The 14,473-nt window shown below is 38.3% G+C and overlaps 1 protein-coding gene across 3 annotated transcripts in view; it reads left to right on the forward strand.

The window, feature by feature from the left end:
• Positions 1 to 14,473, forward strand: part of EXOC2 (exocyst complex component 2) — a 277,754-nt gene that overhangs the window by 43,504 nt on the left and 219,777 nt on the right. For all 3 annotated transcript variants that reach the window (XM_019521894.1, XM_019521902.1, XM_019521912.1), the window contains exon 5: positions 9,984 to 10,097. In XM_019521894.1, the coding sequence (XP_019377439.1) occupies positions 9,984 to 10,097 (114 nt within the window). The remainder of the gene's footprint in view (positions 1 to 9,983; positions 10,098 to 14,473) is intronic.

Here is a 14,473-nt window from a genome sequence, read left to right on the forward strand (position 1 = left end):
AGCCTCATTCCCTCCCTCACCACAGGGACCTTCATCTGTCCCCACCCACACCTTCCCTCCCCTTCCACCACACCAGACTTACCAGCTGGACTCAGCTCTTCAAGCTGAAGAGCTGCGTATCAGAAATCAAATTGGTATTGACCGATATGCCTCCTTAAAAATCGGCTATCGGTATCAGCCCCTAGTCCTGCAATTATCTTCTGGAGGAGTTGTGAAAACTGCCTCATTGCCTGTATTTATTTAAAATTATTCTCAAACAAAATCACATACAAAAAACTAGAACTCTTGGTTCCAAAATAATACCTTAAATGATACTGAAATGTTCCAAAATGATACCAAAAACTATCATTTTGGAACCAAGAGTTCTAGTTTTTTGTCTCAGACCAACATAGCTACCAAGTACACCTCTCGAACAAAATGGCTTTCTTCTAGAATAGTTTTAAATAGTACTATAAAGCATGCATTACTAGGAAGAAGGACTAGATCAGTAGGGCTGAACCTTTCTGCCCCATGGGTTGGATGAAAGGTATCAGGTCTGTCTATGGGCCTGATCTAGTCATGTGGGACTTGCATTTGGCAGTAGGGCAGGGGTGGCAGTATGAATGGCTGCTACTCTCCTGCCACCAAATTTCCCAACCAGTGGGGAGCCCCATGGGCCCACTTGCCATGTCTCTGTGGGTTGGATTTAGGCCCCTGGACTACGTATCTTTACCACCAGGATCACGCAGGAAATGAGGGGGCTGGTTTCCACTGCTGCACGCGGGTCATCTGTTGCTCATCTGGCAGCTAACCACTGCTCATCTGGGAGGGCATGGGGGTGGGGGGTGCCCTCAGATCTGCCCAGCTGGGAAGAGCCCAGCCCCAGACAACGGATCTTTACCATTTCTGATATCTCTGACTTTCATAAGATATTTAAAAAAACCGGTAACAAGTTAGGATGCATTTCTCAGGCAAAATTTTTGAAGCTGCAGGGATGTGCCATGGTCACACAGCACTGATTTGGTTCTGTGGAATGTACCACCTCTAGTGCAGTGATCCTCAGTGGGGATCCAACAGGATCCTTTGAAGCATTCCACAAGGTATGAGGAGATTAGCAGATAAGCTCAAGCTTAGTCGCTACCTAAATGTTCCCCTGCTCCCCCTACATGGTTCTTCTGCAAGGGCATAAGTAAGTTAGTTTTGTGAACTGAGTAGTCCTTTTCTGACCTACAGGTGTTTTTTCAGAAAATCGGCTCACTTTCCCATGCATACAAGTAGTTAAAATATTGAAAAAGGTGTAGTTTCTTTAATTGGGAAATAAAGAGGCATAAGTAAGGAGGGCTCTTATATGGTGAATTATAAGGTCATAGTGATTGGAACATCTTCTAATTTCACTGACCCTGTTCTTGTATGTATGCAAAATGTATCGGAAAAATTGGAGTCTCTTGTGATCCCTGAGGTGAGTCTGAGTATTATCATTCTTTTAAAATGTGACATTTGTACAATTTTTCCTTATTACTTACGTACGAGTCAGAATTTTAAAGTATTTTATAGGTATGCTTAGTGTTCAGCCACAAGTTTTCAACTTGTAAGTTTAACTGTTAGTATGTATTGAGAGCATTTGACTGTTTCATATTTTTAAAATTCCCAATTTATGTTCTTTGTTCGCATGGTGCCTTCCTGCTTGTAGAAAGTAACTAACTGCTGGAAAAAACTAAGTTGGCTTTCCAAGGAGACATGTTTGGGAGATCATAAAGGTTTTCTTGTTCAGATTTTATTCTGATTCCGTATTTGCGCATTAATACCTTCCTAGGCATTTGTGGGGAGGGGGGTGTTTTTGTTTTTGTCTTTGCATTTGATGCCTTTTCTAACTTTAAAAAATATATAGAAACAGGTTCAAATTATGTGAGATTTTGCTATCCAGCTTTGAATCCTAAATTCATGTTGTTCGGTATGTTGTTTTTCCTGTAGTTACTATTATTTAGATTTATATTTCCTGTGATCCAGAAAGGCTTTAGCCAGGTTTTTGTTATGTTTATAAGGTGAGAATTCAACAAGGATATTAAAGTAGTTATTAACTAGTAGGATAACAAGAAAAATAATTTTATTGTCTGTCTGTTTGTCTGCAGAGGGGAGTGGGGATCTAAGTGGAAGGTGGATATATTTAATTCCCCACCCCTCCCACCTACCTCCAAGGATTGTTGCTTTCTGCGATAAATGAAGTTGTGGCCAGTATGTTTACTGGTTTCCCTGTCTTTCCCCATTCAAAATTTTTGGAAGATGTAGTGCCTAGAATTTTTGAAGTTCCAGACACATTTTTAGTAAGTATTTCATGATGGTGTTGGATGAAAATTGGGACCTTCCTGTAACTTGTTCTGAATGATTCCCATGCCATAGCAATGAGCATGTAAGTAAACTTTATTTGCAAGAGGTGATCAAGACAGTATGTTCTACAGGGAGTTTTTTTGTTTTCCCAACGACCCTTTGGCAGACCATGAAAACTTATTTCCTGCAAAGCAGCAACTGCAATCAGACCTAACTGGTATCTAGTATGGTTAGAAACTTTTTGAGTAATGTTTGTTGTTTTGCATGCAGCAGTGGTCATTACTGAAGATCAGGCCTGTACATGAAAGCAAATGCTGACATGCTAAGTACATTCCACATACTTCTATATCCACCCACTCAGTACAGATGCTTACATCTTCCCAGGGCTGGCGTCCAAAATATTTCTGCCAGAAAGATACACCACTCTGATCTTATGCTGCCACCTAATGGAATATGCCAATTTTTTTTTCTGTGATGGAGAAGACCATTTCATTAGTATATTATCCTTATGCCTTGTATAGATATACAACATACACTTTTTTGTTCTGTAAAGATGACTTGGGTGTTAATGGCAGCAGATACCTCGTAGAAACTTGCATTTTTTTTATTTCTCTTGGCTTTTTTTTTATTTCAGCATACAGGTAAAAATCACCGTATAAATGTCCAGATAGTATACTGTACACACAATGTAATATTTTGCTTACTGTGTGCAACACCTCAGGCCTAACAATCTACTTTTCTCATGGTCTGACTGGGTCTCTCTCTCAGCATTTTCCCCTGGTCAGAAGCTGGTCTATCGTTTGGGTAGTGTATGTATACTGTAATCAGCCCCACTCCACTCCAGGTTTATTTCCAGAGTACATCCTTCCCTCTGTCCTACTTCTGCGAAAGTCTTCATTAGCACCTTTGATTTGTCCTGTTTAGTCTATGCCAGTGTCCTTTATGTTGGGCTCCTCGTATGCACGATTAACAAAGTACATCTGGTACAAAGCCCTGCTTCTAGGAGTCTGACTGATACCAGACAGAGAGGGATCATACAGTAACTGTAGTTTTGGCTTGTTTATGCTGGTTGCCATTCAGAAATCTGTGTTTACTTAAGCTGCTCCTCCTGACCTATAAACTCCTCTGGAATTAAGTTACCTTTTAGTGACTGTATTCAGTTTAGGGATTGACTTCAGTCTTTCCAAATGTTTTTTCTGTGTGCACCACAAAATAAATACATTTACAACTCAATTCCTGAAACTTACGTGCATATTTTAATAAAACCCCTAAAAAATCTGTAATAACCATCCAGTTTCGAGCATAATTTGTCTAAGTTTATTAGTGTGCATTATCTCTTATTGCTCTTAAGCGTACTAGTTGAATCTCATCTTAAATTCAGGGTAGTGATCTGTGACTTGTGTTTACAAAGATCATAGTCTGGTCTTGATTGAGCCTTTGTGAACATTATAAATAATAATAACGATACTCTGTGAAATGCAGGCTCCGTCATGGAATTCAAGAAGAGTAATGTGGATCTTGATGAATTAAAGTGAGACAGTTGAATGGTAGGGATACTGTGCTGATGGTTTAGAGTAAAATTAGGATTGCTGGGTCCAAATGGTATAAATGAATTCATAATCATATCTTACATGAATAGAGAGGTAGTTAGCTGTGTTAATCTGAAATTAGAAGGCAAGGCAAGGTGACACCAGAGAGTAGCAGTGGTTTTCAGCCTTTTTTAGAATCTAGGCACCCTTTGGAAAATGGCAGCTCTTAGTTTTCATTTGCTTTTGACGACAAAAATTACAGATTTTTTTTCAGTTACAAAGAGCACAGAAAGATCACAACAGGTCAAAATGTTTTTAATCCTATGGATTCCTGTTGGAAATTTCTGGGTTTATCCCATGAATCATGTTTGCATATCAAACAGTGCTAACGTTGTGTTACCCTTAGAAGGATCTTGAGGCACTGCTACTATACCTTGGTTGTGAACCACTGCCTTAGAGACTATTTTATTCAGAGAGGCATGAGCTTTCATAGGCTGCAGCCTACTTCAGTGGACAAAGTAGGCTGCGGCCTACAAAAGCTTGCGTCTCTGAACGATTTACTCTCAAGTGCCACCCTGCCCTGCCTTTTGCATATCTTGTTATAGGGAGTTCTTGGTAGTTCAAATGGTTGTTCCTTGTAGTTGTGGGCAAGGGTTTGCAGTGGCAATTTTGGGGATTCTTCTGCTTGATAAGTGCTGGTGAACAGGCTAGACTTGGTGGCCAATGAGACCCCTTGTCCTGTGTCCCTAGATTTTCAATCAGAACATACATATGTGTATTTTAACAAGAAGCATGGACTCTTACAGCACTCTGACATGTAGGAATCGTGCCCAGAACACACTTCAGTGTAGCAAGCGTATATGAAAGCTCAAATCCAAATTCTAATTTTGTTGTAATTACAATATGAACATCATATGAAATTTTAATACTTTTGTGTTCTTCGTATATCATCATAGAGTCACCCAACCACTGCAGTAAAAGGGGCAACAGAACTCCAACACCAGATTGAAACGTTTAATAAGAACGCAGATTCAACAAACGAAAGGCATGACAGAATGCGAATCTGAGAGCCCAAAGGTCTTCCAGCTCCACTGAAGGTGTCTGTCAAGGGAGATAACGTCAAAGCTGTGGTTTCTCCAAGAGGCCAGTCCTGCCTACTAGATTCTTGAGATCTTGTTCTGATGAGGTCCAGGGCCACTGCTCTCTGCCGTGTAGCTGTCAGTGACAGTGTTGTGAGAACTGCCAACGATACCTTTTGAGGGTGTTTTTTACTGTGCCTCTCTCCTATTTAGATGTACTATACTACTTGACTCTATCTTCTGCCTTATTTAGATATAGTGATTTATTAGATGCAAACTGATTTTTGATACTTTTGTAGAGTGTCAACATGATCCTCGGTTTCATGTAGATGTCCATTACACAATCTGCTGCTCTTATTACTTGGGTGAGAAAAAGCCTATTACCAGTAGAATTGCTTCCTGTTGTCTGGTTTTAGTATTTTGAGGTAGCAAGCTAGTACTTAGAGGCTAATTTGTTAGTAGAATTTAATGAAATATTCACAGTATGCATGTGGAGCCAGTCTTTTGGGGTACCTTAATTGGATATATTTATTTAGTAGTAATAATTTTGATTAATCTTATTAAATTAGAGTTATCTCTATTATTGGACAAAATACTTGTCAACAACATAACCTTATTTTATCTTGCTGTATGTTAACTCAGGCTATATGTTGAAAGATTTTTCAGAATCCCATGCATATTTTATGGTTTTGCTGTACATGTCAGCCATATCTGTGATAGTCTGTTCATATATCTAATTTATAGCCTTCAGTGCCAAAATAAATGCTTCAGAAAATTCTTCCATAACTTAAGACAGCCAAATTTTAAAAAATACGTATTTTTTCAGTTTGTATTCCTTTTGACTGTTGCTCCTCCAAATGAATTTTCAGACCTTATTAAAAGCTTAACAAAATGACTGGGGATTATACAGATCATTGCAGTAAAGGTCAAAATTTCCCAGAGTGTTCTTGTGTGTGATATGTAAGTGTGCACCTTGTGTTTTGAGAGAGACCTGCAAAATCAAATGAAGAAACACTTTATAATGATTTCTGAGAATATATTCTGTTCTCTAGGCACAAGAATAAATTGTGTGGGGGTTTTTTTCATGTTAAGTAAATTTATCAAGAGTGATTTTGATAGTTATTTCTAGTGTGATTATCTTCTCTTTTCCACCGATGGTTGACTTTTTAGATTAAATGTGTCTAACTCTTGATTTTTGACTAAGGGTTAAGATGATATAGTCATGTTTTTTGGTATGGATTTTGTGAGCACCACAGTATAACATAATTTTTAAAGTCTTGAGGTCCATATGTATTTGATACTATTTAAAAATATTATCATAAATGTTCTTGTATAAATTGTAAAAAAGAGGTATTTTCTCAATTACCTCTAACAATCAATATTTCCCAGTTAGTATACACAAAATGTATTGCCAGGTCAGTAACTTAAGGTATCTCACTTATGCACACCCATTTTGCTATTGCATGTACTTTTTTTTTTATCTAGGGCAGAGAGAAGCATTTGGGCTTTCCACTGTTGCCTGCCATCTTTATTCTCATGCTATTTTTCCTTCTATCTGTTTCTTTTGACTGCCTCTGTCCCTGCTGCTTCTATTCAAAATTCTTAAAGAAAATTTATAAAAAGAGAGTGCAACTGGTAAATGGTTCCTGTGCCAGTGCATAGTCTATGCCATTCTTTATGACTGCTGTTTCTAATAGTTCTCTGCATGTAAATTGTGGTGGAGCAAGGGGAACTTTTTTTTCCATGGAACACTCAACTTTTGAGCATATTTTTATCTTAGATTTACAGCTTAATCAGCATTTTGCTTTTCAGCATTTTAGGTTAATAATGCATGTAGGCTCAGATCAAGTGTAGCTTACCTTGGCAGTATGTTTAACAATTCTTTTTGCCTTTTTGAAATATGCCTACAAATAGCTTTTGTTTTTAAATAGTTTTTAATTATCATCATTTCCAGTGGAAAGGCTGTTACACATTTTAGTGTGTTCTTCAATACCTTGCTTTAGATTCATTATTTCACTTGTTTTTGGCCTTCTAGTTCAATTTCAAGTGCAAGTGTGAAATACTGGAAGTTTTCTTTGTTTGTTTGCAGTGTGTTTTGCATAGTTTAGCAGCAGTGTGTAGCTCATATGTCTCAGAGAGAGATTTTATTTCAGGGTCTGTGCCTGACTTTTTATGACTTCATTTTTGGCCTGTGCTTTTGAAAAGTTTCTTTGGCAAAGAACTGAGCTAGTTTATGATGTCTGGATGCAGCTATGAATAGAGAACTGAGTGGTTAATATCTCAGGTGATTTTTGATTTGAGAATTTTGACAAAATAAAAATGTTTTATGTATGGGAGAAGACTGTATTATCTCTACACTTTCAGGGAAATGGATTTGAACTCTTTTCTTTCTTTTTTTCTTAAATTAAGGCTTTCATTTAGAGCAAATGGTGTAAATTACATAATTATGACAGTTTGTGTACATCTACCAATATTTTAAAATGAAACTATTCCAGAGCTCTTCTTTTTCACAGCAGTTGACTATCTGGATATGCATGCAGCATAAGAAACTGCATCAAATAAATGGTGCATGTCATGTCACTAGGGATAAAAACACCTTATTCCCCATACTCTTTCGTGGAGGGATACACCCATGGACCTGAATACAGTGGAATGAGCATGGCTGTTGGACAGGAGGGTGATGTTAGGTGTAGAAAATCATCTCTGGAATCTTTTTACTCTCCATGTACTGTGCTACTTCTGGGATTGTCAGTGTTTGGTGAGCTGGGGTGTGGATGTATTGATAATGAAGGTGCTGTTTGTAAATAGTTACTTTCATCCTCATATTCCTGTGAATTGGCAGGCAGTTTGGTAATGTTTTGTGATACGGGGACAAAGAATTCTTTCACATCACACTGGCCTCACTTTTGACTTGGTTAGTAGGGCCCAAGGTTTTATTTATTCATATGTAAAGCTAATTTGGAAGATACAAAGTTTCTGTAATGCATGTAAACATAAAAAGTGTCATATTGGGGTGTCTCTTGACCATTAGCCAGTATAGAAGTTTCTCCTTTCCCACCAAGAAAAAAGAAAAAAGCCCCAAGCAAAACCATTAAATTAAATAACTTTGTTATAGTGCAAGTTAAGTTTCTTTCTAACCAGGCATGGTGGCAATGTAGTTAAAGTATCTTACAGCAGATCAAAGCACAAGCCTTGCTCTTGATTTGTACCAAAAGCCAGCTCCAGTTGAGCCAGCTGTGAATGAATATCTGGCCAGGTAGTGGTTGGTGGGAGCTCTGTTGTGAATGGAATTCTGGCTACATCACTTCCTGTGTGCCATTTGCTAAGAAAGTTATGTGCTTTAACCATGCTAAGCCAGTAGGCCATTAGGCTTGGATGGACTTTCTTTTATTTTGTCTAACCCCCTTCATTCTTTACTTTGAGAAGTAAATTACAGTATGTAGAAGACATTACACCCATCATTCAGATTTGTGTTTGTTACTAATATGATCTTTTGAAATATTTGATTCCCAGAGGTTCTTGACTTTCACTTCGGGAACATTAGGTTTTAGGCCTGTTTTATAAACTTGGTCCAGTGGAATGTTGTTTCAAAGCAATGACAAAAAAAGCATTTTAAACAGGTTTGCACTGTTGATGAAAAGGGAAAACTATGAAATCCAGAAGACAAATCCATTCATATACAGAGAGATAATTGTCATTATTTTGGGGCATACTTCAAGTATAGACATTCCCGTTTTGAGCGTTGAAACATTTATCTTTCTTAATACTATTCAGCTTTGTTTCTTGGCAGTTTCTAGCCTTTGGAGGTTTTAATATTAATCGCAAGGGTGTTAAAATTTATATTTATAAACCAGAGCTTAAATTTTATTTTAAAGTATGTACTCAGAATTGTTTTTATGCTTTGAAAATCTGTAGCATGTACTTGCACACATGCACCTGCACACGATTTGTGTATGCGTAATATGCATGATATAGTGGGGGAGATGCTTAGACTTCAATTTGAGTTGGATCAGGCTTCAGGTAGCACCTGGTCCTATGCTATCCATCTGTTTCACCTGGTACAATAATAGGGCATAAAGGACTATCAATAAAGGGAGTTGGCTTTTACTTCTCTAGAAATTAGTTCCTGGAGCTTGTGCTGCAGTTTTTGTCATGGAAGAATTAGAACTAAGAAAGAGTTTTCTGGATGTCTGTGTATAATGAGAGACAGGGATTAGGGTGATATTTTTTCTGTTCTATGTAGTTGGGATAGTTAGACAAACTTCTGAATGCAAGATTTTCTTTATCATATGTTGTTGGTCAAGTGAAAGTTACCACCCTAAGAAGTTCTTGCCTTTCATAATTTCTGGATCATCATGGCTACAACATCACTCTTACACTACTATATACAGTAATTCCTTTTTTAAATCAGTAGTCCTTTTCCCAGAAGTAAAACATTTTAAAGACCACTTCTGCATTTATTAACATGGTATTTTAAAAAGGTGTTAAAGGTAATATTTGCATGAAAGAAAATACTTTTTTTAAAATGTGAATTATAATATTCAGGCACAGTCTAAAAATTACCAAAGGATTACTATATGTTCAAGGTTATACTATTACTTGTTAGAATTACTCGTACCATATGTACTGTACATCTTCAACTTCCCTGTGTATTAGTGGCCTCAAAGCAGCAAATCTAATTTTGGATTTTAATGATCCTTTAGGTGTTTTTGTGATTGTTCAGTAGGAAGTTTGTTTCAATACAATGTTAAAATTCTGTGATGATGTTCTGCTAATACAGGGATGGGCAATTATTTTGGGTGGAGGGCCGCTTAACTGAGTTTTGGCAAGCCATTGAGGGCCTTATGGCAGGCAGCCAGGGACAAAGAACTATTCATTTTGTAAATGTTTTAGGGGCCCCGTAGGCTGGATAGAATGGCCTGGCAGGCCACATCTGGCTCGAGGGCCACATTTTGCCCACCCTGTGCTAATACTTAACATTACCATTTGAAGAATGGAACAAGGGCTGTTTTCATTATAATCTTTAATAGCAATTACCTTACTTTACCAATAAATAATTTGTATTTCTCAGGGGCAAATTTCATCAAAAAGATTTGGAAGCTCTCTTCCCTGGGATGAGTCCTGATTTCACTAGTGAAAACTTCTCTGCCGCCTGGTACCTGATAGAGAACCATTCCATGACAAGGTTTGTGGATGCTATACTGTATAAATAACAGCATTTTAAAACATGAGCCCATATTCAGTTACTGCACATCAGCAGTAGTCAAAAGTATTCTTCCATATTGCAGTAGTCTTCACAAGCTCAGTTAGACTTAGAGTTGTTCTTTATGCAGGCAGTGTACACACACAAAGTGAGAGAGAGAGGCTTTTAATCAGTAGTTCTGTAAAATGTTGTAATAGTAAAACATCGGATACACCAATGAGTTCCCAGGGTGAAATTTTTAAGATCTTGGGGCCAATGACCTTATTTTAAGATGTGTAATAAAAGATCATGTTTCATGCAGGTTTTCAGAATTGCATGCAAAGAATTTGATGTCATAAAGTCTGATCCAAAACGCACAGATATCCATAGGAATATCTCCTAATGGAATTTTGGTCACGGTTGTAACTACTATTTATGTAACATGTCCTTGCAAGATCTATGATTTCCACAGGCATAACATTTTGCATGTGCAGTAGAACATGCATGAATCTGACTGGACCAGTGGTCCAGTGTTGTTTGAATCTTTAGATTTAATAGAGAGGATTAAAAAATGCCTTGTAATCACATGAACTTGAAAACTTGTTCCAGAAACACTTAATCTGATTTATCTATTTTCCTGGGAGAGGGGGACGACAACGGGGGGGAGGGGTGGAGCGGGCTGGGTGCTATTGTTGTTTGTTTGTTTCTGATTTTTTTAATGGTTTGTTAAATTCTTTTTACCAGGGTATAAAGGATACTAGAATACTAAATACATGATTGTTGATCTAAATGAGAGAGATGTTTAATTCATTTATACTGGAATTGAAATGGAGATTTGAACATGATTTTTTTTTCTTTTGTTTTTGCTTGGGTTTTTTAAAACTGTAGGACAGCTATTTTAATAGTGAGGGAACTTTCTGCTCCATTGTATGTCTAACATGAGGGGCACAGGCACAGTTTAAGCAAAGTGGTTGGGCATAATGTGTAGTTTAAGCACAACATGACTTGATTTAAATTATTTTTCCTGAAGGTACCCAAGTACCGTGAGCCTAGTTTTCCTATCTTCACTCCTTAACAGTAACTCATTGGAACCCCTCAGTTTAGAAGTGGCAAATTTGAGCCCTGATACCTGCCAGTATTTTTATTAATTACTTGGATGAAGTAATAGAAAATACACCCAATGTTTGTGGATGGCACCAAATTGGGAGGAGTTGCAGGCAGTTACAGGATTAGCATTTGAAATGACCTTGATAAAATGGAGAAATGAGTTGGAGGATAAGAAGGATGAAATGCATAATGGGAAGAGCAAACTACTGCTTTTGAAGGAGAAATCAAATGCACAAATACAAAATGGAGAATAACTGGTAAGGTGCAAAAAAAAGGAAATTATTTTGTATTCATTTGGTGCTGGTGGAGCCTCATTTTGTGTCCACCTTAGGGCCCAACATTTTAAGAACAATACAAACTGACTGAAAGGAGACTAGAGGAAAGACACAAAAACAGTAGAAGGTTGAAAAATGTGATGTGTGAGGAGCTGAAAAAAATGTTGGTCCCTTCAGAAAAGAGAAGGCTGAGAAGGAACAAAGAAATCATAATTGACTCTCAAATAACTTTGGCCACTGAGAAATACTGCTGCCAGTTGAAAATGTAAATGGCTACAGTAGCTTGGCATAGGTCCCTTCCTTAACTCTTTGCTGTGTTGCATCGGATCAGTTCTTACATATTTAAGATGTCAGCATGAAGCCTGTTGCATTTTTCTTTCAATATTAGCTCAAAATGTTAATCTGTCCTTGGAGAATAATTTGAATTACAGCTTCCTTCAAAACAATTCTAATGTGGTATAAAATGTTGTTGTATACATCTTTTTAGTCATCAAATTATGCTAATTCTTTTCTTACATTAGTCCACTGCTTTGAACAGAAGCCATAACTTGTAGATATTAGTGTCCATATCAGTGGAAGAGGGGAGGTCATCTTCATTTTTTTTTATTTTTAAACTGAAAGCTTTTGTATTTGCTTGTTTGCTGAGCTGACAATATTTGTCATGATGACCAGTATAAACAAGGTGTAAAGATTTGGCAGAATGGAAAAAAAAGCATAAACATTTGAAAAAGTGTCAAAGATGCAAATATTGTTTCAGACTAATAACAGCAAGGGTGACTTGAAGGATATGTTGAAGCTGGCAGTGTTTCAGCTGTAATATTGGGTTAGATTTAAAAACAATATGGGAAGAAAGATAATGTTAGGGGTTAAAGGTCACTTTGAAATTTTTAGTCTTCAGTACTGTGTCAGGTCACACCTCCCTTATCATTTTGTGCTATTTTTCTGAAGGGCACAGCAAAGTCTGGCTGCTTGGTAACCCCAGGGAGCAGGAACTCTGCGCGCAGCTCTGGTATTTTGGTTAGCTTACATTTGCGTTCTTCCTTGATGGAAATTCAGATACGTTCCCCTCAAAGCTGTTTTCCTGATTGAACCTTCTAATGCATATAAACAAATTAAGACTTTGGATTAGTGGACCAGATAGTATGGAAACTGCTTTTTCAAAACCAATACAGTTCCCTTTTTTTCAGCCCAATAGTCTGAAAGTTGATGGTTAGACTTATTTAACTGTATGCTCAAATATGCCAATCCAGATGGTGAGTAATACGATTTCTGACCGGCAGATGGCAACAGGAAATAAAACAAAAATTTTGACATCATTCTGGTATAAAGGGGAACTGCCTTTGCAGAGCACACCAGTAGTTTCCTGTCTCCCAGCAGGTGGAGATCACCTTCTGACTGGTTGAGCAGAAGTTTAGTTTGTTCCTTTAACAAACCCTTCCAAACATTTTTATAATTGATAATGTTTGGTGCTGTTGTCTTAGGTGTGTCTCCAGGAGGGAATATATATATTTTCTTATTTCCTTCCCTCATGATCTTCCTGAGCACTGGTTGTCTGTTTCTATTCTCCCCTCACTTTATTTCTCTTTTTTAAAACTTTATTACTCCACAAGCAGTAGTAAAAGCTCACAAATATCAAGTAAGAATGAAATAAAGTAGTAAAATTGATACAGATCTATTCCTGAATACTACAAACAAAACTGTAATCTGTGGAGCAATCAGTCATTAATATGTGATCATTACTTGGAAAATAATCAAAGCTGGTTGAAAAAATATTTCAAATGTTAACTATTTCACGGAAGCAAACACCAGTTAAAAGTAATTGGGAGACCTACTTTTCTTCCTACACCACTGTTTCCTACTCTGAGGTCTCCTCTACACATGTAGGTAAAGGCACAATCACAATTGTGCATTAGATCCAATTACACCTTATTGCCAGCGTAGAGGCAGCTCAATCCTAGGCTCTCCCTGCGTTGGCAAGAAGCCGACACCCACGGCTGGGAGTTCCCTTTGCTGAGGGGTCCCTAAGCTGCAGGAGCCATGTACAGCTGGGACCTAGAGTCTCACAGCTGATGTGACTCTGGGTCTTGACTGTGCCTCATGCGCAGCCAGGATCAAGAAACCCCAGAGCCCTGTCAGCTGCAGGTCCTGGGCGGCACATAGGTGCAGCCTGGACCCAGAACCCTGTCAGGTGAGGGATCTCTTGGTTCCAGTTGTGGTGAGGCGCAGCTGAGGCTAAGAGTCCCATTTGGGCCCAGGGGTTTCCCGTACCCCTAAGCCTTGGGGATCATGGCAGCTGTGATCCCTAGGCCTCGTGGGGTTGCACCCCTGCAGCTGGGAGCCCTGTGAGTTGATGGGCTCTCAGCCGCAGGGGAGACCCTGCTACACATGCAAATTAAAGCTTGATAGCAACCAGCTATAAAGTTAGTATGTACTTCCGAGGTCTAACTTTATAGCTGGTTGGAGCTTTTTATTGATAGCTACTTTGCACATGTTGCTGGTCTCCAGGTAATTGTGCAATTAGGCAGTTAATTTTGCAATACCTGTAACATGTAGAGTAAGTGTAGGAATAACAGTGGACAGCCTGTTGGACAAGGATTTGCAGTATAAGTACACTTATGTCCAAAATTGTGACCCAGAAAAACTGCTTTTCACAACTGCTGAAGTGTGGAGACCTCTGAAGCTCTTTACATACTTTCCTCTTCAGCCTGAATGTTACCTAGGCTCTTTCAGTTTTGCCTCTGCATGTGCCTAGGCTGGTAAAAATTTAGGGTTTACATTCCAGTCCAAGGGAATTGACTAGAAGTAATACAGGAAACCGTTGCTATTTGCAGGTCTGGCATTCATGGTTTCAAATATTCACAAATGCCGAACGCACGTTTTAAATATACTTTATACACTTACAGGAGCTCCTTGGGAGCGCTGCACTTGCTGTTGCTGGGCTTCCTGCTGTGCTCCTGCCATTGCTGCTGGAGCTGTGCCAACCCCAGCAGCAACCAG

The sequence above is a fragment of the Gavialis gangeticus genome, unplaced genomic scaffold (assembly GCF_001723915.1).
Source record: "Gavialis gangeticus isolate Ggan-Ray unplaced genomic scaffold, GavGan_comp1, whole genome shotgun sequence".
Taxonomy (NCBI): Eukaryota; Metazoa; Chordata; order Crocodylia; family Gavialidae; genus Gavialis; species Gavialis gangeticus.